This window comes from Hyla sarda, chromosome 12 (assembly GCF_029499605.1).
Source record: "Hyla sarda isolate aHylSar1 chromosome 12, aHylSar1.hap1, whole genome shotgun sequence".
NCBI classification, from domain to species: Eukaryota; Metazoa; Chordata; class Amphibia; order Anura; family Hylidae; genus Hyla; species Hyla sarda.
In genome coordinates, this window is record NC_079200.1 from 32,225,708 (window position 1) to 32,252,333 (window position 26,626).

The 26,626-nt window shown below is 44.1% G+C and overlaps 1 protein-coding gene across 1 annotated transcript in view; it reads right to left on the reverse strand.

Annotated features, from left to right (window-relative positions):
• PNPO (pyridoxamine 5'-phosphate oxidase) overlaps window positions 1–26,626 on the reverse strand; it is a 51,680-nt gene that overhangs the window by 9,123 nt on the left and 15,931 nt on the right. Inside the window, 3 exon segments of the mRNA XM_056548109.1 lie at window positions 4,798–4,851; window positions 7,445–7,544; window positions 8,085–8,209. Coding sequence (XP_056404084.1) covers window positions 4,798–4,851; window positions 7,445–7,544; window positions 8,085–8,209 — 279 coding nt within the window.

Here is a 26,626-nt window from a genome sequence, read left to right on the forward strand (position 1 = left end):
GTCAGGAACTGTCCAGAGCAGGAGAGGTTTGCTATGAGGTTTTGCTTCTACTCTGGACAGTCCCTGACATGGACAGAGGTGGCAGCAGAGAGCACTGTGATCAGACTGGAAAGAACCACACAACTTCCTCTGTAGTATACAGCAGCTGATAAGTACTGGAAGGATTAAAATTTTTTTTTTTTTTTTTTTTTTTTTTTTAAGTAGAAGTAATTTACAAATCTGTTTAACTTTCTGGCACCAGTTCAATTGAAAATTTGTTTTAAACCTTTAACTCTATAGTTATGCAGGGGAAATGACCTGAAAAGCTTTTTTTCAGATTCTATGTGACCATAGGGATTATAAGGGAGGGTATAATCTCCGGTGTCTGCACAACCAAAACTATTGGCAATTTTACGGGAGTCACAATGGTAAAATGCTACAAACTGTGGACCTCCAGCGGTTCCAAAACTACAATTCCCAGCACGCCCGGACAGCCAACGGCTGTCCGGGCGTGCTGGGAGTTGTAGTTTTTGCAACAGATAGAGGTCCAAAGTTTGGAGACAATAAAAAAAATGCCTGTAGACACATGGATGGCTGCCAAATAACTCGACATTTTCATTCATGAAAATGCCTTACTTTCTTGCAGAAATGTAAGTAGTCCCTGCGAGCCAGAACAGCACACGCACAACAGGTTACCAGCAACGCCGCCATAGAAAAGCTTTTAACCCCACAGTGACGTTGGGCAGCCATCTGCATGAATCACGGGGAGAGGTTCGCTGTGATAAGAGCAGCCTTTCCAGTTTCTCTTGTGTTGTTCTATGGGCCATTGTTTTCTCGCCGAGGCTTAGACATTTAAATAACAGGTAGCAGAAGCCACACGGGGAACCGGAACGAGTTCCTGAGCAATGAATTTAGTGCACGTGTCAGCATTTTTAGCTGAGTGTTGTTAGTGTTATGCCTGGATTAATGCTTTAACAAAACACAACTCCCTCTGTGATCATGTGGCAAGGTTAAGTATTATTTTATTGGATTAGCTATAGCCACAAATAGAGCCATACGTTGCGTGACTAAACTAAAGTCCCGAGTCGTCCTCCACAAAAATTGCAACGTGATTCCCAATTAATAAATACTTATTAAAGGGGTACTCCGCTGGAAAACATTATTATTATTATTATTATTATTTTTTTTTTTTAAATCAACTGGTGCCAGAAAGTTAAACAGATTTGTAAATGACTTCTATTTAAAAATCTTAATCCTTCCAGTACTTATCAGATGCTGTATGCCCCACAGGAAGTTATTTTCTTTTCGAATTTCCTTTCTGCCTGACCACAGTGCTCCCTGCTGACACCTGCTGTCCATGTTAGGAACTGTCCAGAGCAGGAGCAAACCTCTCTTGCTGTGGACAGTTCCTGACATGGACAGCAGGTGTCAGCAGAATGCACTGTGGCCAGACAGAAAGGAGATTTCAAAGGAAAATAACTTCCTGTGGAGTATACAGCAGCTGATAAGTACTGGAAGGATTAAGATTTTTTAATAGAAGTCATTTACAACTCTGTTTAGCTTTCTTGCACCAGTTGATTTAATAGAAATGCTTTTCAGTGGAGTACCCCTTTAAGAGATCAATGACCCCGTGGTTGATCCCAGACGCCAACTTCCTCTGCTGGTATTTGGGGTCAGGTGGGCTGGTGTGGCACATGAATATGCACCAATAACCCTTCTGATCCCAGAGCCACCAGTCAGCCTAAGCCTATTACGCTGCTAAGCAAACAGTCTAACTAAAGCCAATATTTATTAAGGAGCCTGAATGACTCACTAATGTATAATTGCATTGGGAATCTCTGATTTTATTAGTTTACTAGCAACAGTCCAATCAAATGTTATCATTTAAAGGGGTACTCCGGTGAAAACCTTTTTTCTTTTAAATCAACTGGTGGCAGAAAGTTAAACATATTTGCAAATTACTTCTATTAAAAAAATCTTAACCCTTCCTATACTTATTAGCTGCTGAATACTACAGAGGAAATTCTTTTCTTTTTGGAATGCTCTCTGATTACATCACGAGCACAGTTCTCTCTGCTGACGTTATTATAATAATAATAATGCTTTATTTATTTATTGTTGTCCTTAGTGGGATTTGAACCCAAGTCCCCAGCACTGCAAGGCAGCAGTGCAAACCATTAAGCCACCATGCTGCCCTTAGCATACATCCGCTATGCATGGTTGCCAAAATGGAACAAGATGTCAGCAGAGAGCACTGTGCTCGTGATGTCATCAGTGTTCCAAAAAGAAAGGAATTTCCTCTGTGTCATTCAGCAGCTAATAAGTACTGGAAAGAGTAAGATTTTTTAATAGAAGTAATGTACAAATATGTTTAACTTTCTGCCACCAGTTGATTTAAAAGAAAAAAGGTTTTCACCGGAGTACCCCTTTAAATGGGTTTTCTGGATCTCTTTCTATTGATGACCTAGGTTATCAATATCTGATCATGGGGGCTAACACCTGGCATCCTGGCGATCGGCTGTTTACAGTGTCCGCATATGGAAAAAAAACTGCGCCATACATTGGCCCTCATTTACTAATGTCAACCCGTCAACTCTTTTTGTCGGGTTGTGCAACCAAATTTGTGTCGCACAGCCCGACAAAATATATCATCAATCAGAGTGTTTTTTAAACCCGTCAAAATGGGCGTGGTTATCACAAAAAGGGGCGTGTTCCGACAAAAAAGAAAAAACCCTCGGAGTATGATGAAAAACTCACAGAAAAACCTGTGAATTTTTCTTCACTAATACCCGACAGCTCTGAGCTGTCGGGAAATGACTCAAAACTGACTAAATCCTACCCCCATCATGGAACAGGGTCTGTTCCATGTTGGGGGTAGTAGTACAGGGGCAAAGGGGTTGATCGCATTGGGTCTCTTCTGAGACCCGATCCAATCAAAAGTTATTAAGAAGGGGAGCGGGCGGCATGGTCCGCTCCCCAGCGATGTACGATGTATTTTACTTTCATTTTCAAATTCCCCGCCAGGAAGTGGGGACCAGATATGTAGCGTTATCTGGTCCCTATTTAGCTTCTATACACAGTCCTCCTCAGACCAACCACCACAGCTGCCCCATCGCCTCCCCCATCCCCGGTGTTATAATTACCTGTTCCCGGGGTCCACGATCCTTCTGGCTCCGGCTCTGTTGCTGTGCGCTGTCACTGTGTGCACTGACGGTGACGTCGCGTTGGAGACGTCGCCCGTCATTGCGCATCGCAGCGCACAGAAAAAGCGCCGGAGCTAGAAGAAGTGCGGACCTTGGGAACAGGTAATTATAACACCGGGGATGGGGGAGGCGATGGGGCAGCTGTGGTGTTTGTACTCAGGAGGACTGTGTATAGAAGCGGATAACGCTATATATCTGGTCCCCACTTCGCTTCTATACACATATGCCTCTCAAGTGCTATCACTGACAAGAGGAGCATTAGCAGAGCATCGGTCAGCGGCTTCCCGGAGAGATGCTCTGCTAATAAAATGCAAGTAGGACTCAGGATCCTGGCTTGTCAATCACCCTCATGTGTGAGCCAGGAGCATGTCACAGATCCTCAGTGTACAGAGCCCTGCTTGTCCTCAGTGTACAGAGCCCTGCTTGTCCTCAGTGTACAGAGCCCTGCTTGTCCTCAGTGTACAGAGCCCTGCTTGTCCTCAGTGTACAGAGCCCTGCTTGTCCTCAGTGTACAGAGCCCTGCTTGTCCTCAGTGTACAGAGCACTGCTTGTCCTCAGTGTACAGAGCCCTGCTTGTCCTCAGTGTACAGAGCCCTGCTTGTCCTCAGTGTACAGAGCCCTGCTTGTCCTCAGTGTACAGAGCCCTGCTTGTCCTCAGTGTACAGAGCCCTGCGTGTCCTCAGTGTACAGAGCCCTGCGTGTCCTCAGTGTACAGAGCCCTGCTTGTCCTCAGTGCACAGAGCCCTGCTTGTCCTCAGTGTACAGAGCCCTGCTTGTCCTCACTGCACAGAGCCCTGCTTGTCCTCACTGCACAGAGCCCTGCTTGTCCTCAGTGTACAGAGCCCTGCTTGTCCTCAGTGCACAGAGCCCTGCTAGTCCTCAGTGTACAGAGCCCTGCTAGTCCTCAGTGTACAGAGCCCTGCTTGTCCTCCGTGCATACAGAGACCTGCTTGTCCACCCTCATTTCCTGTATTTGGACTCCTCACAGAGACACACAGGCAATAGCTGCAGGGATGAAAATATACACATTTTTTTAACCAATGTATATTACAAATATACATATAATGGTATTATCTACGTTATATAAAAAGTTTTTGTTGATGACAGGTAAACTTTAATATCTGCAGCGGAAGTCCTCCCTGTGCACGGTGCTGCAGAATCCCATTGAATTTCCAAGCAGATTTTTTTTCGGAGTCTGCTTGGAAATTCTGCCATGAGAACATACCCTTAGGCTAGGTTCGCAATAGGGAATTACCAAGGCAATGGGATTCCGCTGCGCAGTGCACACTATGAAATTTCAGAGGCAGATACTCTGCTGCTGAAATTCTGCCGCCAAAAGAACCTGTGGGGACAGCAATGTCTGCTTGGTCCTAGCGCCAACTCATAGTGTGAACCTAGCCTTACTGTTTTACTGACCTCCCCCAGCTCTGTGCACGGTACCAACCTATTATAAGAGAAAGGCATAAGTACTGTTCATCCTAAGCACCCTGGTTCACGCTTGATGCCTGAACTGCCTGTCCATTCCATAGAGTAAACTGCTGTGAGACACAGGCATTTTAAGTGAAAATACTATTTACAAAGGCTACAAAGCTTATATCCATAAAAATGTAATTACCTGGCGAGACAGGGGCTCCCAGAAAAACAGCAGAGAAGCAACTGGGTTCGTTTCCTAGAGATAAAGTAGGACAAGATGAGGAGACACAAATATACATACCATCTATTGTCTAATGGGTAGTAGGGAGAAAGTGTAACTAAAGTTGGCTGTATGCATAAAATACCTGTCAAGTGGACAAGACAACAGCTCTCTCCTCTGATTTCACCATACACGTGCACACTCAGCTTGGTTGAGTGTGCATGAGTTCTCAAAATAGAGAAATCTGCTATCAGGCTCCTCTGGTGGTAGCTTATCTCCCCAAGAACAAAAGGATTAAGCAGTTCAAAGTTCAAAAGTATTCTCTCCCCTGACCAATGTTTTCCAAGCAGTGTGCCTCCAGCTGTTGCAAAACTACAACAGGATACAGGATAACAAGCTGATCAGTGGGGGGTTCTGCCAATGGGAACCCACCAATCCTAAAAAAGGGGAGAAAGGTGCCTCTGAAATTAATGGAGCATAATGTACGTGCATGGCATCATTGAATTTATTCTCTACGCTCCATGTAAAGCAGTGTTTCCCAACCAGGGTGCCTCCAGATGTTGCAAAACTACAACTCCCAGCATGCCTGGACAGCCAAAGGCTGTCCAGGCATGCTGGGAGTTGTAGTTTTGCAACACCTGGAGGCACCCTGGTTGGGAAACACTGATGTAAAGAATGGATCCAACACCAAGAAAAAATAGAGTACACCATATAGCGCACATCCAGAATTTCAAAAAAGTAACACTGGCCCACCAATATAATAGTGCAGGCACCCCTGAAGAAGTCACCCACAGGTGACGGAACACGTGGGCTTCCAGGAGGGCACCTGTTTGAGTATACCATCATTTTATACTGTCTGTGGCTCCATCTTCCAGAGCTCTTTGGTATCTCGGTAAATGAGATTGTTACCCCTCAGGTTGTATTTTTATTGTTTATATCATTAATATATTGGCTCTGGTACTTTAATATGCATTGTTTTGGATAACTATTACAGTGACCCCCCGACTTATGATGGCCTCGACATATGATCATTTCAACATATGATGGCCTCTCAGAGCCCATCGTATGTTGAAGGCAGCCTCGACATATGATGCTGCTGTGTGTCGGGGCCATCGTACATACAGCTATCTGACAGCACTGACAACTTCAGCAACTGACAGACAGTTGTTTAATGTGCCCCGTGTGCCCCGTTCTGCCTCCTGTTACTCACATGCTGTCCTGCTAACTCACGCAGGCTTCCACTGTGAGCTCCGTGTAAGCCCCGCCCCCCAGTGCAGCCATAGCCAATAGCCTGCAGCATCTTGCTGCAGGCATCCAATGAGCTGCTCCCCTTCCTTTCCTATAGAGCTGTAGTCAGCAGGATCGTAATGGAGGACATTCTGTCCCCCCTGAAGGTATTTAAAGAACTGTACAGTACTGTATGCAATGTCACACATCACATACAATACATAGACACACTATATACCCCATACATCAATGTTTCCCTATCAGTGTGCCTCCAGCTGTTGCAAAACTATAACTCTCAGCATGCCCAGACAGTCAATGGCTGTACATGCATGCTGGGAGTTGTAGTTGTGCAACAGCTGGAGGCACCCTGGTTTGTTAAACACTCCCCATACATTCCACATACAATGGTCATCCCAGAACCAATTAGCAGTTTCCCATAGAGATATGTATTCAACATACAATGGTTCCAAGGCCCCAGAACCAATTACCATTTTTACATAGACATATGTACTCGACATATGATGGTTTCAACATATGATGGTTCTCCTGGAACCAATTAATATCATATGTTGAGGGACCACTGTATATTGGGGGGGCCAGTGTTTGGGACAGTGCAGGAGATAAGGACTACTCAGGTGCCCTGGGAGGAGTCCGAGGGGCTTCTCCCTGTTGTGGGATGGCGTTTGGGCCTTTTTTAATGTCTGTTTGTCTAATTTGATATTGTTTTTTTGTAATATATTAATAAAGAGTGTTACTTTTTTTAAATTCTGGGTTTGCGCTATATGGTGTACTCATTTTTTTTTTCTTGTTGTTGGATGTATACTCTAGTACACGGGGTAGCACCCCATCACAAAAATACTTCTGGGGCTGAGCCTGCTTATTGTATCATGTAAAGAATGGATGCATCACTGGCCACTAGAGATGAGCGAACTTACAGTAAATTCGATTCGTCACGAACTTCTCGGCTCGGCAGTTGATGACTTTTCCTGCATAAATTAGTTCAGCTTTCAGGTGCTCCCGTGGGCTGGAAAAGGTGGATACAGTCCAAGAGACTCTTTCCTAGGAATGTATCCACCTTTTCCAGCCCACCGGAGCACCTGAAAGCTGAACTAATTTATGCAGGATAAGTCATCAACTGCCGAGCCGAGAAGTTTGTGACGAATCGAATTTACTGTAAGTTCTCTCATCTCTACTGGCCACACATGCAGGGTGTGCTCTGTTCACTCTGGGGTACATTTTACCTTAGTTCTCGTGATCTGTGGGGGTCCTAGTGGTCAGACTCTCACCGATCAGGTTGTTAGCCTCTATCCTGTGGATAGCAGCCGGATACCTTCTCAAGAAGGAATACCCCTTTAAATGTTAGATATATTAATATGATCTTAACGGTAATAATGTCACTCACCAGCTCTTTCCCTTTTCTGCTCTCCCGGTTTGTATAGAATCGGAACCCATCTGAACCAAACCCTTTCAGGAGAACCATACGTGCAGAGGGTTTCCCATCCCTAAGCAGAAAAGGTTACAGTGAAGTAAAAGGAAGGTGAGACTGAGATGTGCAGCATCAAGGAAAAACTGGGCAAGGTGACTTAAAGGGGTACTCCGCCCCTAGACATCTTATCCGAAGGATAAGATTTCTTATGGCGGGGGTCCTGCTGCTATGGAACCCCGCGATCTCCCTGCTGCCCCTGGCATTCGTTTAGAGCATCTAGTGCAGCACTGGAGGCTTGTGACGTCACGGCCATGCCCCCTCAATGCAAGTCTATGGGAGCGGGCGTGGCGGCCATCATGACCCTCCCATAGACCTGCATTGAGGGGGCATGGCCGTGACGTCACGAGCCTCTGCCCAGCAACGCCAGTCATCCGGCATGGAGCGAAGTTCGCTCGAGCACTGGATGTCTGGGGTTCCGTAGCAAAGACCCCCACGATCAGACATCTTATCCCCTATCCTTTGGATAGGGGATAAGATGTCTAGGGGCGGAGTACCCCTTTAAGGGGTGCAATAAAAAAAAAAAAAATAAACAACATACTAAAAACGGGGTGATTACCTGGTGGCAGTGGACAGACACATGGCATTAGGCTCTGCAATAGAAGGGCACTGTAATACTTCCTGGAACCATGCATTGAACTGAGCAATGGGATCAAGGGAAGCTAGATGACTTTCTTCAAATGCCTGGAGATAAAAAATAAAGGAATCAAGGAATAAGATATTATGGTCAAGATCCAGGGCTGGCAAATATCTGTAAATGGATAGGACATCTGTAATAATAGGGGACTTCCATTATCCATAAGATACTATTAGTACAATGGTAAAAAAAAATGCTTTAATCGTTCACTTTGATACCTCAAATGCAAGTTTCCAAGTTGTTCTAGCAAAATAAAATGGTTATAAAATGGTAAAAGGACGCCCCCGCAAGGTACCACAGAGTTTTAGCACTCTACACCCCTCTGACCCACTTGGGTGACAATACTGTACTGTATGCATCACCATCCACACTCTTGTAACCGGCCCGGCCTGGAGAATGTACAGTAAGTACCTAGAGGAGAGGGAGTCTCCAAATAGAGAGGAGTCCCTGCTAGTGTAGTGTGACATGATTGGACAGTCTAAAGATGCACCAGATTTTCACACACTAGCACTGTTATAAATCTGGCGCACTCTTAGGCTGTCTAGTCTAAGCTTACACTGTCTAACTATACTGAAACTTTTATGTAGTCCTCTCCACTGTATAACCGTCTACCAAATTTCTCTCTAAGTTCTCTACAGATTTTTGAACCATTGTAGAAAGTATTTGGTCTAATATTTCATAGTACGGACTCCAAACAATCCCATTACTGGCAATACCATGCTCTATAAACTGTCATGTAAACAGCCACTCGAATGGGCAGCAATTGGGGTTGCTCTATACCCTTATTTGTGGAGAAATCATTTATACGCAGGGGAGTAGCTATAGAGGTTGCCAACACCAGGATTATAAGTTACGTATGGTAGGTGGGAGACCTGATACTACCTTTGCGTTGGGTTCCTGGAGCTTTAAAGGGGTGATAAGGGTCTAACCTGTGGGGGTCTGACCACTGTAACCGCACAAATCCCAAAAATGTGGATCATGTGTCTCCCTCAAGGTAAGCATGCATACTCAAACTCCATCCAACTCTATACAACTATGGCACTGCCTCAAATCACCATTAGTTGAATTCTGTTTCTCTGTCAGTCCTATAAACTGTACTTTAAAGGGTTACTGTCACTAGAAAAAACTTTTGACATGTTGCCCAAACTCCTTGGCTATCAGTTAAATGTGACTTCTTCTCTATGCAGACTTGTACCGATCTGCCGGCCAGCTGGGGAGTCGAGTGCGCGGTCCCTGGCTTATACATTGGAATTGCAGACTGTCTTAGGAGTGAGACCCGATGCGATCAAAACTTTTGACATGTGTAAGCAACATGTCAAAATCTTTTTCTAATGACAGTAACCCTTTAAATTGTGCAGAAGTGCACCAGGATAAGGATTCTCGTTGAGGAGAGTGCCATAAAGGTGTGTGGAGACTTATGCTAAGTTCACCTTGCGCCGTTGTGCTCTGACCCGTTGGGTGTCTGTTTTTTTTTTATGTGCCGAATGGACCCATAGGGACTCGGATCCCATTGACTTGAATGGGGTCTGTCAGTGATCCATTTTTTTTAACCAGAGTCGAGTGGAGAAAAAAAAAAATAGGACACGCAGTATTTTTTCTCCGCTCCTCTGCCATTTTTCCAATGGACTGGCCTTCACCGGAGCACAACAGCAGTGTGAACGAGCCCTTATAAGCCATACCTGCACCACTAGAATTTTGCAAAGTAGGTCTCTTTCAAAGAAAGGCTTTGCTTGCTGGTGCCACTCAATACTATCGCTTTTGCCACCTGGAAACTTTATTATCTTTATTATGCAAAGAGAAAATGACAAAACCTTAGAATATTTCCTATAAATAATAGTTAATCCCAGGGGCTGATTATTTAGACATGCAGATAATGGCCCTCATTTACTAAGCTAAAACCCACATGTTTTTGTCGGGTTTTTCCAAGTTATTTTGGTGCACAGTGTCCGAGACATGTGCGACAGGAAAATCCAACTAAATCGAGATGACATTGTGAAAAGCTGAAAATGGGCGTGGCCTGCCACAAAGGGGGCATGGCCAGCACAAAAGGGGCGTGGTTTCACAACCCGACCTATTTACTATTGAATTCACTGAAAATCCTGGGAATAAATGGCTGGACATTGCCACCTAGAAAGGCTGGTCAGAACATTTTCCGGACTTGTAAATCTGTGATTCCCATAGTAAATGGGGTGAAATCCTACAAGTCTGAAACAACATTTCACACTAGTAAAAACCCTACACTCTTAGTAAATGAGGCCCAATATCTGTAGTTTTTCTGACTTTCCACTGAATCGTGTACTAACAATGCATACACCTACAAGGCATTATGTAGGGAATTACCAATAACTATTGTTTTTAATGGGAATTTCCTATCTTAAAGGGGTAGTCCAGTGGTGAAAAACGTATCCCCTATCCTAAGGATAGGGGATAAGTTTGAGATCGCGGGGGGTCCGACCGCTAGGGCCCCCTGCGATCTCTCTGTACGGGGGCCAGGCTCTCCGGCCAGATAGCGGGTGTCGACCTCCGCACGAAGCGGCGGCAAACATGCCCCCTCAATACATCTCAATGGCAGAGCCGGAGATTGCCGAAGGCAGCGCTTCGGCTCTGCCATAGAGTTGTATTGAGGGGGCGTGTCGGCCGCAGCTTCGTGCTGAGGTCGACATGCCCCCTTCCCGCGGGCTGTCGGGGCTCCGTACAGGAGATCGCGGGGGGCCCCAGCGGTCGGACCCCCCGCGATCTGCAACTTATCCCCTATCCTTAGGATAGGGGATAAGTTGTTCACCACTGAGTCACCACTGGACTACTCCTTTAATGTTGTATGCTGTGTTGCCAGGACAGGTCATAAAGCATAGACTGGCTTTCATTCATGAAGGGAATGCATATGCAGGTTCACAGTGGTCAACTAAGGCTTAGCAGAACTGCTCTAGGGATTGTTGGGCTCCCAGTACAGTGATCCCTCAACTTACAATGGCCTCAACATACAATAGTTTCAACATACAATGTTATTTTCTGGACCATTGTAACTTGAAACCAGACTCAACATACAATGTTATGGAATCTGAGAAACGTGTCAATGGCTGGAAGAACCGACCAATCAGAATGGACATTCACTGGTAAAACCCCTGTATTACTGAAGTGCACTCACTGACTGGTGTCTGGTAGCGCCCCCTACAGTATAGGGAGGTATTAAATGTTCTGGACTCTTTACCTATATTACTGAAGTGCATGCACTGACTGGTGTCTGGTAGCGCCCCCTACAGTATAGGGAGGTATTACATGTTCTGGACTCTTTACCTATATTACTGAAGTGCATGCACTGACTGGTGTCTGGTAGCGCCCCCTACAGTACAGGGAGGTATTACATGTTCTGTACTCTTTACCTGTATTACTGAAGTGCATGCACTGACTGGTGTCTGGTAGCGCCCTCTACAGTACAGGGAGGTATTACATGTTCTGTACTCTTTACCTGTATTACTGAAGTGCATGCACTGACTGGTGTCTGGTAGCGCCCCCTACAGTACAGGGAGGTATTACATGTTCTGTACTCTTTACATGTGGCACGGTTAGCTGCTCCTTTGGACCCCAGGTGAGGACGGCTCCATTTTACTTTTTATTTTTAAGGACATTGCGTGTTCTGTAAAAGACCCTGAAGAAGCTTCTGTCCTCTACATAGACCAGTGTTTCCCAGTGTTGCAAAACTACAACTCCCAGCATGCCCGGACAGCCAAAGGCTGTCCGGGCATGCTGAGAGTTGTAGTTTTGCAACAGCTGGAGGCACCCTGGTTGGGAAACACTGACATAGACAGTGATTTACAGCTCCCAGCAGATCTTTATTACTTTTATATGTAAGGATTTGCTTTATCTATATTAGTTATCTACAGATTTATCTTTAATCCTCACTTTTTCCTATTTTTGGATGACATTTTGGGGTTTCAGAACCAATTACCAGGTTTCCATAGAGTTCTGGTCTCAACATACGATGGTTTCAACATACAATGGTCGTCCTGGAACCAATTAATATTGTAACTTGAGGGACCACTGTATTTGGATTCCCACCCATCGCATAAGCCAAAATTCCCACGTTCAGTACTTTATAATCTTTATTTTATATACCATTTGGTCATAATGATGGAAAAATACTTTCACATCCAGTTCCATTCTCTTACAATACGCCCCACCTGAATGCAGGTTCTGAATGGTATTGCATCTAAGCCTCATCAGTTCCATCGAGCTGCGCTGCAATACCACATACAACCCATGGACAGATGTCGCGTTGTTTCTAGAAGATTGCCGCCATGTTTTCCTAACCAATAAGGGTATGATAATACAGGGTGGATAAGCCACAGATTTTCCAACTGGATTTTGAATGCAGAAAATCGGCATCATATTAACCGAAATCAAAGTGCAAAATCCACACCACAGGTCATTTAAGACATGGATTCCGTACCAATGTTTTAGGCACTGAGCGGATTAGATTATTTGTTATGAAATTATAAACACAATGTAGTAAAAAATGTGAATGAATCCATACTGCATCCGCCGTATGTCAATTGTGGTGTGGTGGATATGCTGCGGATCTGTTGCAGATTTTACCCAACTCTGGTGAAGCCAAAATTAACAAAATTGTTGCAGGTTTTACTAAGGATCCCCAATTTCAGATTGTGAACCCAATGATATTTTTTTTTTTCTCTTTTTTTTAGAATCTGCATCAGTCTGGGTTCACAGATTCAGGGAGCGTTCACACGCTATTACTAGCAGCCGGTGTCACGCTGCGGGAAACCTGCTGCGAGTTACAGTACCATTGATTTGAATGGGTCCACAGACAGTCCGCAATAGTGTCAGATTTGTGGACTGTCCGCGGACCCATTTAAACGGGTACTCCGGTGAAAACCTTTTTTCTTTTAAATCAACTGGTGGCAGAAAGTTAAACATATTTGTAAATTACTTCTATTAAAAAATCTTAATCCTTCCAGTACTTCTTAGCTGCTGATTGCTACAGAGGAAATTCCTTTCTTTTTGGAACACTGATGACATCACGAGCACAGTGCTCTCTGCTGACATCTCTGTCCATTTTAGCAACCGTGCAGAGCAGATGTATGCTAAGGGCAGCATGGTGGCTCAGTGGTTAGCACTGCTGCCTTGCAGTGCTGGGGACTTGGGTTCAAGTCCCACTAAGGAAAACAATAAATAAAGTGTTATTATTATTATAATAACTTCAGCAGAGAGAACTGTGCTCGTGATGTCATCAGAGAGCATTCCAAAAAGAAAAGAATTTCCTCTGTAGTATTCAGCAGCAAATAAGTACAGGAAGGATTAAGATTTTTTAATAGAAGTAATTTACAAATATGTTTAACTTTCTGCCACCAGTTGATTTAAAAGAAAAAAGGTTTTCACCGGAGTACCCCTTTAAATCAACGGTAGCGTAACTCGCAGCAGGTTTCCCGCAGCGGGAAACTCGCTGCTAGCTACTAGCGTGTGAACGCACCCTTAAGCAGGGTCTGTATGAAGTAAGCACCGGAACATGTTCTGGCACATGCGTTAAAGGGATCCATAGACCCTATTTAACCCACAGCCTCCTTTCAAGAAATATATGTTTGCTGGATTCAGTAGTGTAATGCTGGATCCCATAAAACAAACATATAACGCATGGTATTCCGTCTGTTTCTTGACATGTGACCCTATGTGAGATGGAAACCTCTAAGTCCGATCTATACGGTGGGGACTTCCCCTTGGCATATATCTGGCGGACACTCACTCGACTATATGGCATCCAATGGCAATGTGAGGAATGAGCCACCACCTTGTTGACAGGCAATTGAACTGTAGTAACACAAGCGGCAGAAGAACTTCTTTTACTTGAACAGAACCCAAAGACTAAATAGTCCTCAGGGTCTTGGCCCTAGGGCTGCGGCTTTGGTTATAGTAATGCTATAGAGACTCTCGGATGTCTGTGACAGTTTTGAGAAATGAGCCCCATTGTACTGTTTATATATATGCATAAATACAGATACATTCTGTTTGTACTTAAATATTGAGACACACATCAGTACATGTGTTTTGGGTAGTAGCTATAAATTTAGCTCAGAATTATGACAGTCCTGGGAAGTAACAGGCAGAGACAACCAGACCATTACAGTCATGTCTGTAACAAAGAATTAGAAGATATTGTGGAAACATGGCATCTCTATATTATACAGCAGAGGTAGAAGTAGACCGGTTGATGGGCGTCCAAGGCTCCCTAAAGCACTGGTCTGATCTTACTGAAAAGTTACTTTAAGGGCAGGGTCACATGGGGCACATCCGCAGAGTATTTTATGCTGTGAATGCGCCGATGACAGTAACAGAGGGACCGATGAGTGGACTCCTGGCTGGGGCCGGGTATCTCTGTGTCGGCTCGTAGCGGCAGATTTCCTGCTGTAGAAATCCACCACTAGGAGCGGACACACAGTTCTACACACCCGCAGTTGGGATCTCTCTCTGCAGTCCCTCTGTGACTGCCATCGCTGCATTCGCAGCATGAAATACGCTGCGGATGCGGCCCATGTAACCCTGTCCTTATAGAAAATGCTAAAAAAAATCTTCTGCCTATGATAGGAAGGAGTCAGAACACACAGTGTATCATAGGTTGATGTATATGGGGCTGTGAAGCTACAGACCGGCCAGAGCGTCCATGCTGAAACCTATCCACTGAAATCCCCTACAAAGATCATGTGAACATCAGAACTGGTCCATGGAGCAATGTAAGAAGCCGGCCGGGTCTGATCAATCACATTTTCTTTTACAACATGTGGATGGTGGATGACCCAGTGCGTCACTTACCTGGGAAATGGCACCAGGATGCAGAATAGAAATAAGGCAAGTTGGTGAAAGCAGATTTATGCTCCGCTGGGAGACCTTGGGTCCTGGAATCTTGTGGATTTTACATTAAAGGTATGGAATAGTGAGGATGGTACTTTGAGGTACCACCTACCTAAACATTGTACAGACCAAGTCCTCCTTTTATGGATGCAGTTTTCCCAAATGTGGCCTTTCTCAGCAGGATAATGCCCCGGCTACACTGCAGAAAGTGTTCAGGAATGGACTAAGAAATATGACAAGAGTTTAGGGTATTGAAGGGTCAGAGATATTTTGGCAGCATGTGTAGAACCTACACAATGTTATGACTGATCAGTATACATAGATATATACCACTTGGACTTCCTAAAAAGTTTAGTGTAGTAATTTTTTTTCCATCTTGTCAAATTTAGATATGCTAATGGGAGGGAGCTTGGAGCCAAGACCCCACTTATATGAGTGGCACATGATTTTAGTAGTTTGATGGAGACATATCCAAGTATTCTGAACATGAACTCCCACAGACGCGCCTATGGGATTCTTCTGACTGATTGATGTGATGATATTACCAACCCCCCCCCCCCCGTCACCTTTACCAGTTTTTCCCAAGATTTGAGCAAGGGGGTTATGGACTACTGAACCTCTATAGCGTGTATAGGTAATCAGGCTACAGGTGTGTCCTCTGCTAACTCTCTAGGGGGTGCATATCCATGTACACAAAATTACAATCCAATTTCAGTCAGAAAATAGAAAAGGATAGTGCTCACCCATTGGTATCTTCTTTATTGTGCAAGTACAGGTATAAAATAGTGCAGCGGGGGAGCCAGGCAAACAAGCAGCGGGATCGATATCTGACAGTAACAGCCGTTTCCCGCATCACTCCGCACTTCTTCAGGCCACCGACAAACGCAGACAAATGAGCAGCGGGATCGATACCTGACGGTAACAGCTGTTTCCTGCATCACTCCGCACTTCTTCGGGCCACCGACAAACACAGACAAATGAGCAGCGGGATCGATACCTGACGGCAACAGCTGTTTCCTGTGCCACGCCGCACTTCTTCGGGCCACCAACAAACACAGTTAAATTAGCAGCATGATCGATACCTGATGGAAAAAGCCGTTTCTTACATCACTCCGAACTTCTTCGGGCCACGGACAAACGCAGACAAATGATTAGCGTGATCGATACCTGACGGCAACAGACGTTTCCTGCGTCATTACGCACTTCTTCGGGCCGCAGGCCCGAAGAAGTGCGTAGTGACGCAGGAAACGGCTATTGCCATCAGGTATCGATCACACTGCTCATTTGTCTGTCTCCCACACTGGACTGTTTCATACCTGCACTTGCATAATAAAATAGATTTGATCTCCATGAGTGAGTGATATCCTTTTCTATTTACCAGTTTGGCAATGTCTCAGATCTTTTCTCCTGGTTCTACAGGTTGCACCTTACTATTGGAGCCAGTCGTTCATGGCAGTCAACCCCGAATGAAAAAATTCCTTTAAAAGGAGAAGTATCGTGGACCAAAAACATATCCCCTACCCGCGGGAGGGTCAGAGCGCTGGGGCACCTTGTGATCTCCTGTTTGGAGCCTCGGCTCTTTTCCAGGTGGCACATGACGGCCCCTGTCCGAAGCGGAGGCCACCATGCATAGCTCTATGGGAGAGCCATTCGTCAATCTTTGGCTCTGCCATAGAGCTATATAGAGGGTGCGTGGTGGCCCCCGCTTTTGGCAGGGGTCGTGACACGCCGCTGTGGAGGAGAGCCAAGGCTACACACAAGAGATCGCGGGGGGCCTCAGCGATCTAAAACTTATTCCCTATCCTGTGGATAGGGGATAAGTTTTTGTCCATGATACTTTTCCTTTAAGAAAAAATGAATTTGAACAACTTTGTCATTCTGTGTTTTATTGTATCAAGCCTTAATTCCACATTATACTTGTTCTGTTAAACATTACCAGCACTCTCTCGATTGTGTACTTGCCAAGTAAGGCACAGATCTCACGACTCAACTCATCACCTTTTCCCTTCCTTATTGATTTTTTTATTATCCTTTTTAGGCTTTTAGGCTTTCATCTTTTGCTGTGTATGTCACGTTTCATAGTCAGGCTCATAGATGTCCCTAGTGGACATCATTGTAATTAAATGTGTGAACAAGAAAACTGGTTGGCTAACAAGAAGCAGAATAATTTTTCAATGTTACCAAATAACCAGCAACGTATGCCAATGCCGATGGCAAAAAGGAAAATGGGAGGAAATGTCTAATAGGGGCTACCAGGGCTAGAATCTTCACCCTTTCTGGCCCAAAGTCAATAGGAGTTTGCTGCAAGACGGAATCTACATGAAACTTATGCTTGAAATTCCACTCGGAAATTCCTCAATGTGAACATACCCAAAGGGTAGAGTCACACGGAAGCGCATCCGCAGCGTATCTGATGCTGCGGATGTTCTGCCAGCAGCCACAGAGCTATGACAGAGTGAGCTCTGAGTGGACACACAGCACTGCGGCAGCAGCAGCAAGGAGCTCACTGCTGGTGCTCTGTGACTGCCGGCAGCTCATCCCGTGTGCTCCAGTGTGATCCTACCCTAAAAAGTGATTGAAAAAAGTTACTAAATTTGTCACAAAGAGTGCGCCAGAAATAGTGGCTTGTACTTTGCAAATACTGTGTTCTGTCTAACTATAAGGGAATGTGTCCTTTTTTCTAATCTTTTTCTGCTTTTTGATTGTAATTTTATTATTTCATCTTTTCGTACATTATTATGGGGGCTGTTTTTAACACATTTAGTGATATGATTTACAGCAGGACCCATTGACATAAACAAGAAACACAGGATATGTCCCATTTAAGCTGGAATTCCACTTGCTTTTTTGGGGGGAAAACGCCAAGAAAAACGCCAATTCTGCTGCATGGCGTTTTTTCGGCCAAAAATCGCTGCGGCCAGATATTAGCTGTAAATCAATGAAAAAATGCCAAATTCTTTTTTCACTTTGCGTTTTTCAGTGCGGCATTTTTTTTAAATCCTTTTGGCGGTTTTTCACTCTTTTTCAGCTACTTGGCGGTTTTGCAAAATCGCAGCATGCTGAGCCTATGGCGTTTTTTTCCCCTGAAATCGTGGCGTTTTTCTCCCATAGAAATCTATGGAAGTTAAAAAACGCCAAGAAAAAAGCCAGTCTTTTTTGGACAAAAAAGTGATGGAAATACCTTTTTTTAATAAAATTTCGTAGGGTACCATAAAAAATTTTTAGAAATTTTTTAAACAGGGATCAATTTATGTGTGCGGGCAGGGCACTAAAAATGTAGCCGACAATAACAAAAATTTAGTGTGTGTGTTTTTCACTTTTTATTCTTAATTTTTTAATTTTTTTAGGTAGTACTACTACTCCCAGCATGGAACAGTGATGGGAGTAGTAGTACCTGTACTAATTGACAGATCACCCAGGTCTGTTGCGATCCTCCTGTATAATGTATAGATGTAGCAGCCGCTCTTCTATGGTCCCCTGCACTGCCGTATATATATACACCTATTCATATTTCCCACAGAGAGCTGTGATTGGCCGGATGGTTCCAGCCAATCACAACTATACGTCAGTGCAGGGGACCATAGAAGAGCGGCCGGCTGCATCTATACATTATAGAGGAGGATCACAGCGGGTGTCAGAAGTTACACTCGCTGCAATCTGTGTGTGCTCCATGTTGGGAGTAGTAGTACCTACAGTTAAGGACAGATCACAGCGGGTATCACTCCTGACATCCGCTGCAATCGTCCTATTTATTGCAGAGATGAGGAGCGGCTTTCTCCTGCTCTCCGCATCTCTGCACTGTACTCCGGCCGGCCAGTGATATTAATAGAACATCACTCATTCATATTTCCCTCTGAGAGCGAAGATTGGCTGCAACAATCCGGCCAATCCCCCCTTTGGGCGGAAAATAGGAATGAGTGATGTGAATTTCTATTCACATCACTGGCCGGCCAGAGTACAGAGCAGAGATGCGAGCGCTGTATAGAGCCGCTCCGCATCTCTGCTATATTATGGATGATCGCATCGGGACATTTTAACTTTTTTAAGACATTGTATGTACTGTACAGGACCCTGAAGAAGCTCCTGTCCTCTACATAGACCCGTGGTCTTCAACCTGCGGACCTCCAGATGTTGCAAAACTACAACTCCCAGCATGCACGGACAGCTGTTTGCAACATCTGGAGGTCCACATGTTGAAGACCACTGACATAGACAGTGATTACAGCTCCCAGCAGATCTTTATTACCTTTATATGTAAGGATTTGCTTTATCTGTATTAGTTATCTACTTATTTTTGTTTAATCCTCACCTTTTCCTATTTTTGGATGACATTTTAGGGGTTCAGAACCAATTACCAGGTTTCCATAGAGTTCTGGTCTCAACATAGAATGGTTTCAACATACAATGGTCGTCCTGGAACCAATTAATATTGTAACTTGAGGGACCACTGTATATATATTATTACCACTGTGTGTATATATATATATATATATATTTTATTTTTTTATTTTTTTTTACATTAAAAAAACAAAAACATTATCAATAAGAGACTTTGATCACTCCATCTGGGTACTTACAAGGGTACTATGGTGGGAAACTTTTATTTTTTTTTTAAATCAACTGGTGCCAGAAAGTTAAACAGATTTGTAAATCACTTCTATTAAAAAATCTTAATCCTTCCAGTACTTTTTAGGGGCTGTATACTAAAGAGGAATCAAAAAAAGAAATGCATTTCCTGTGATGTCCTGACCACAGTGCTCTCTACTGACCTCTGCTGTCCATTTTAGGAACTGGAGAAAATCCCTATAGCAAACATAATGCTTCTCTGGACAGTTCCTAAAATGGACAGAAAAGGTCAGCAGAGAGCACTGTGGTCAGGACATCACAGGAAATGCATTTCTTTTTGGATTTCTCTTTAGTATACAGCACCTAAAAAGTACTGGAGGGATTAAGATTTTTTAATAGAAGTGATTTACAAATCTGTTTAACTTTCTGGCACCAGTTGATTAAAAAAAAAAAAAAAAAAGGTTTTCACCGGAGTACCCCTTTAACTAGCCATTTAGTAATACAGAAAAGTGTCTCATCCCAGACCCGGTGACTTTTTCTTTTTTTTTACCACGTCTGTGCAACCATTTGGGAACGATCTAGTTTACAAACAATCTGGAAGACAAATCGCCCTTTGAAGGGATTAAAAGTGACTTAACCTTGGACAACAAGTAGTCCCAGGGATTTTATGCCATTACTTCATTTCAGCATTCTAGACTTCACTTCTGACGGCTCGAAGTCCCATTAACTAATTCCATAATGTGTTTCTGAGCCTCACTGCCATCTTCTGTATTCCTGGATTATCTGCCATTTAGCTTCTTTTAACTACATAAAAGACGGTAATTGGTAAAAAGGCCAAAAACCTTTATCTTATCAAACAGGTTCAGTCTAAACGGCCTTTAAAGGGGTACTCCGGTGGAATTTTTTTTTTTTTTTTTAAATCAATTGGTGCCAGAGAGTTAAACAGATTTGTAAGTTACTTCTATTAAAACATCTTTACCCTTTCAGTACTTATTAGCAGCTGTATGCTACAGAGGAAATGCTTTTCTTTTTGAATTTCTTTTTTATCTTGTCCACAGTGCTCTCTGCTGACACCTCTGTCCATGCCAGGAACTGTCCAGAGCAGCATAGGTTTACTATGGGGATTTTTCTCCTGCTCTGGACAGTTCCTGGCACGGACAGAGGTGTCAGCAGAGAGCACTGTGGACAAGACAAAAAAGAAATTCAAAAAGAAAAGAATTTCCTCTGTAGCATACAGCTGCTAATAAGTACTGAAAGGATTAAGATTTTTTAATAGAAATAATTTACAAATCTGTTTAACTTTCTGGCACCAGTTGATATAAAAAAAAAATTCCACCGGAGTACCCTATAACTTTTGATGATGAAAACAGGAACTATCCCCCGTAAGAACAAAAGCTGCAACGATTAATTGATATAATTGATTCCCAATTCCGTCATCGATTAATCGAGCTTCGATTTGTTGTAAAGCAAAAAAACGAAAAGTCATGACGCCGGCGGTTTTTGGAACTGCGCTGCCTTTCTGTGGACAGCACTGCGCTACGCCTGCCAGAATTATGAAGTTACAGAGCAGTGATGTCTCATTACCGGCCGAAAGCTCTGATTGGTCGGCACTGATTGACCAATCAGAGCTCCCGACAGGGAATAAGAAATCACCGCTGGGAGCCGACCGGCCGGGGTTGGAGCATAGTTCTTCTCATATGGAGGTGCAGGCACCATCAGTTACGGCAACGTAAGGAAAAAGGACCTTCTCTTAGATTGCTTTATGCCGCAACTGATGGTGCCTGCACCTCTGCACCTTGTATGGAGGTGAAAGTTTACCTAAGTTGGAGTTTCCCAACCAGGGTGTCTCCAGCTGTTGCAAAACTACAACTCTCAGCATGCCCGGACAGCCAAAGGCTGTCCGGGCAGGCTGGGAGTTGTAGGTTTGCAACAGCTGGATTCACCCTGGCGGGAAAACACTGTGCCAAGTAATAATAGGGGCGCGGGGGAAACCTAAAAATACCTTGTTCACTTGTTTTTATATGCCTACATATGCTGTACATATTTTTTTAACCCCTTAAGGACACAGCCCATTTTATTTTTGCATTTTCGTTTTTTTCCTCCTCGCCTTCTAAAAAAATTATTTTATATTTCAATCTACAGACCCATATGAGGGCTTGTTTTTTGCGTGACCAGTTGTCCGATCATATTACCATAAAATGTACGGCGCAACCCAAAAAATATTTGTGGGGGGGAACTTGAAAAGAAAAATGCAATTTTTGGAAGGTTTTGTTTTCACGCTGTACACTTTGTGGTAAAAATGACATGTTTTCTTTATTCTGTGGGTCAGTTTGATTAAAATGATATGCATGTTATATGCTTTTCTATTATTGTGCGTCTTTATAAAAATCTCAAACTTTTCAAACAAAATCAGTATGTTTAAAATCCCTCTATTTTGACGACCTATAACTTTCTCATTTTTCCATATACGGGGCGGTATGAGGGCAAATTTTTTGAACCGTGATCTTTACTTTTTATCGGTACCACTTCTGCGTATATGTAACTTTTTAATCGCTTTTTATTAATTATTTTTTATAAATTTTTCCGGCTCGTGCAAGCAGGGCCGGACCTGACAAGCACGGCGGCGCTCTGGGTGTATGGAGCGAGCTCCCGACTCCTGCACGCTCCGTACTCTTCGGCCCCCGGCTGATTTTAGTAGCTGGGGTCCGCTGATGCATCACCGTCGCTAATATCCAGCATGCGGTGCTCTGCAGTCTGAATGGAGCGGGCTCCGGACTCCTGCCCGCTCCATACTCTGCAGCCCCCGGCTGTTCTCAGTAGCCGGGGGCCGCCGCTAATAGCCAGCATGCGGCGATCGCCACGGCTGGCTATTAACCCTCTAAAGGGATCTGTGAATGCTCCCTGGTGGGCTAGTGGGGTGGATCGCCCCCCTGCAGCGCGATCGCGGGCGGACGATCCACTGTGGAGGTAGCCGGAGGGTTTACCTCTGCTTCCTGCTGTCCCGTGGCTCAGTCATTGATAGATCCTGGCTTGACTAGGCTCTATCAATGGATCACAGAGCAATGGAGTTCAATAGAACTCTATTCATCTGTCTGAGGAATCTAATGATTCCTCCTAAAAGTCTAATAAAGTGTATAAAAAAAAAGTTTTAATAAAGTGTAAAAGACATTGTTTTTGAGACAGATATATCGCGATGTATCGTCTCGTAAACAGAATCGGGATATATCGCGATATATCGTATCGTCATACGTGTATCGCGATACGTATCGTATGGCCAAATTCTTGCCGATTCACACCCCTAATAGGCATAGCACTGATCAATATTTGCAGACCAGAGGAGAAGACCCCGGAATGACAGCCGGAGCAGGTAAGGGGACCTTCAGCTGCCATGTTGGATGATCGGATCCCTGTGGCAGCACTGCAGGCGATCCGATCATCCAGTCAAACAATCACATTGTTGCAGATGCCGTGATCTGTATTGATCACAGCATCTGAGAGGTTAATGGCGAACATCAGCGCAATCACTGATGTCCGCCATTACCGGCGGATCCCTGGCTGCTGATAGCAGCCAGGACCTGTCGTGCATGATGCATGCACCGGTCCGGTGCTCGCGTCATGTATAGGACGTCCTTGTGTGTTAAGTGTGTCCTTGTACGTCCTTGTGTGTTAAGTCAAGGGTATCAGGACGTACATTTACGTCCTATGTTGTTAAAGGGGTACTCCGGTGAAAACCTTTTTTCTTTTAAATCAACTGGTGGCAGAAAGTTAAACATATTTGTAAATTACTTCTATTAAAAAATCTTAATCCTTCCAGTACTTCTTAGCTGCTGAATGCTACAGAGGAAATTCCTTTCTTTTTGGAACACTGATGACATCACGAGCACAGTGCTCTCTGCTGACATCTCTGTCCATTTTTGCAACCATGCATAGCAGATATATGCTAATCAGCATGGTGGCTCAGTGGTTAGCACTGCTGCGTTGCAGTGCTGGAGACTTGGGTTCAAATCCCACTAATGACAACAATAAATAAAGTGTTATTATTATTATAATAACGTCAGCAGAGAGAACTGTGCTCGTGATGTCATCAGAGAGCATTCCAAAAAGAAAAGAATTTCCTCTGTAGTATTCAGCAGCTAATAAGTACAGGAAGGATTAAGATTTTTTAATAGAAGTAATTTACAAATATGTTTAACTTTCTGCCACCAGTTGATTTAAAAGAAAAAAGGTTTTCACCGGAGTACCCCTTTAAGGGTTAAAGTAAAGTCTGAAAAAAAAAAATTGTTGGGTCATTTTGCCATTTTTCCCTGACTCATCGATTAATCAATAAATTTATTGGCAACTAATCGATTGCGCAATTAATCATTTGTTGCTGGCCTTGTAAGTGCGTTTGTTTCCGCTCACTGCCCCATAGTCAAACTACAAACAATATAATGAAGGTTTTTAGCATTGATTACATCTCGCATTCAGGCATAAAAAGTATTGTTAGCAAACACGTTCCCTCGAATAAACAGGAAATGTACAATAATGTAACGTGGTATTGTACGAACGATCGCACAAACCGATTGTTTCTATAAACCGCTCATGACCCTTGCAACATGAAAATTACAGCAAAGATAATAAAGCGCCGATCATCAATCGCCACTTATTTTGGGACCCTAAGGCTGGGATCACAAATAGGGGCAAATCTTTTTGTTACAGTTGCAGTCCTAGTTGTGGCTAAAAATACTGACTAAAATACTACGGGCAGGAAGAGTGGGGAGCCACTGATGGAGGAGGGGAGGGGGAATTTCTGTCAATGCTGAAGGTTCCAGGATCCTTCACTAAATGGGAGGGGGCACATACTAAAGCCCATGCCTCAAGTGAAAAATCGTCTGAACCCATTGACTTCAATAGGGCCAGTCGACTGACTAATGTGTATGGGAACCTCCTGACTCTCTTCCAACAGGTGGTGTTGAAGGAGAGAAGGGTCAGGCATGTTGGATTTCAACCCTTCTGTTCTCAGATATTTGGAGTCTGGCAGCGGCTTACCCATCCCTGCTTTAGTAAAAAGGGTAAATCAGCCAGTTGGTCAAGTGTTTGAAGGGATGGGGGTGATAGCTGGGGGTTGACAACTATTGAAGGTGTATGGCCACCTTTAGGCACCAAGGGAGCTTGTCCCACCTTTGGCTGTGGTTCACTAGCAATTGTAAAACTACAACTCTCAGGTTGGTCAAGGTTGGTCGCCTGGGGTTCCTGGACAACTGTCCTGTATTCCACTTTAGCAGTGAGCACCAAGGCAGATTATAACGGATGAGTAGCCAAGACTGCCCTCATTATCATTCCCTTTTGCCCATGCTGCCCCCTTCCAGTGTTTGGTGATGCCGCCTGAAGTGAGATACTGCGCTCGCCTCAAGGCAGATGTGCCCCTGATAAGAACAAAAGTAGCCAGGATAAACCTCTGAACATTTATTGATTGTGCGGTGGAGCTGGAATGACAACTGATACCTGGAACAGTTATGACTTTATATTTTAAGACCTTTTACAACCCTGTTGTTCTTGTCACATGGACCTGGACTTCCTTTATTTTCTATCAATAGCCTCTAGCACTGCTCATAAAAAGATACCTACATAATGACAGGTATATCGGACATACTAAATGATCTAGAACAGCTTTGTAGAGATGATGTTAAGTGTTGGTGACTGTACCCAGGATGGCCTTAAAGGGTGTAATTTTTACCACGAAGTGAACAGTCCATTTTTTCCTGGCACAGTTTTGTCTACTGTTTACAAACCATAAATTCACCGTATAGTTTTTTTTTATAGTATTGTAGAACTGTATGAAACAGCTTGTGTATTTGGTTAAATACGGTTTTAGCTCATGCGGCTTCCATACTCTTATACCATATGCACAAACTGTAATGTGAACGCCTCCTTATATATATGTGTCGTCAGTTTTTTCTTTCCCTCCGGCGTGCAGAAAATGCACCGGAGGGAAAATGAAGCAAGAACTGATCCCATTCATTTGAATGGGATCGTCTACAATCATCCGGTGTCTCAGTTTGGACGCTGGATCATTGGACTCGCCGGACCGGCACAGACGGGAACGCATCTTGCTGTGTTTCCCCCATCCGGTGACCACAAACAATGGATACCAGATGATCCGCTTCTTGCATCAGTTGTGGCAATTTTCGTTAGTGCTGGGCGGTATATCGGTTCATACCGAATGCCGGTGTGTTTTTTCTTTACGATATGAATTGTTCACATACCGCAATACCGTTTCCATAGGAACCAACTCCAATGCTTGATGGCGTAGAGAAACGTCTGGCCGCACAGCGTCTCTGGGAAGTGTAGTCCGAGCCACACTGAACTGAACGCGAGGAGCTGGGAGGGGACTACAACTCCAACTCCCAGAGGGCACGTGACTTCCGGGCAGGTGCGGGAAACTCGAGCAGAACTGCGGAGACATGGAGGAGAGTTACCGGGCGGCCTGACCGAGACCCCGGGTACCATGGTGAAGACACCTGACACTATACTTAGGACCCCCCGAAATACCCTTAAATACCGTGAAACCGCCATCATTTAGAAAAAAAACTTGTGATATACATTTTTGGTCATACTGCCTAGTACTAATTTTCGCCCAGTTCCACCCGAGCCGGACGCCGCATATATGTAACTCTAGCCTAAGTAATACAGATTCCGCAGTATGGTATATGGCAGCATCCATTCTTAGCTTCCGTTAATGCATATATTTATTCTTTCTGTAAGTGTATAAAACTTATACATTGAACGGAAACAAAATTGCAGTGTGAACCCACCTTTAGTTACTAGTATACAGTATATAGTATATGATTTTGGGGTATTAGAAAAGAAATCTCTGACCAGCCACTAAGTTGTACAGAGATTTTACAAAGCACTGGAGCCCCTCAGAAAAGTTAAATGACACTATGTAATACATGGGGGGTACAATGTGATTTCACCCCAAGTAGTAAGTCACAAAAGAGCTCTGCCCACCTAGTATCCACCGCTACACCAGTGTCCATACAGCAACTTCAGCAGCCCAT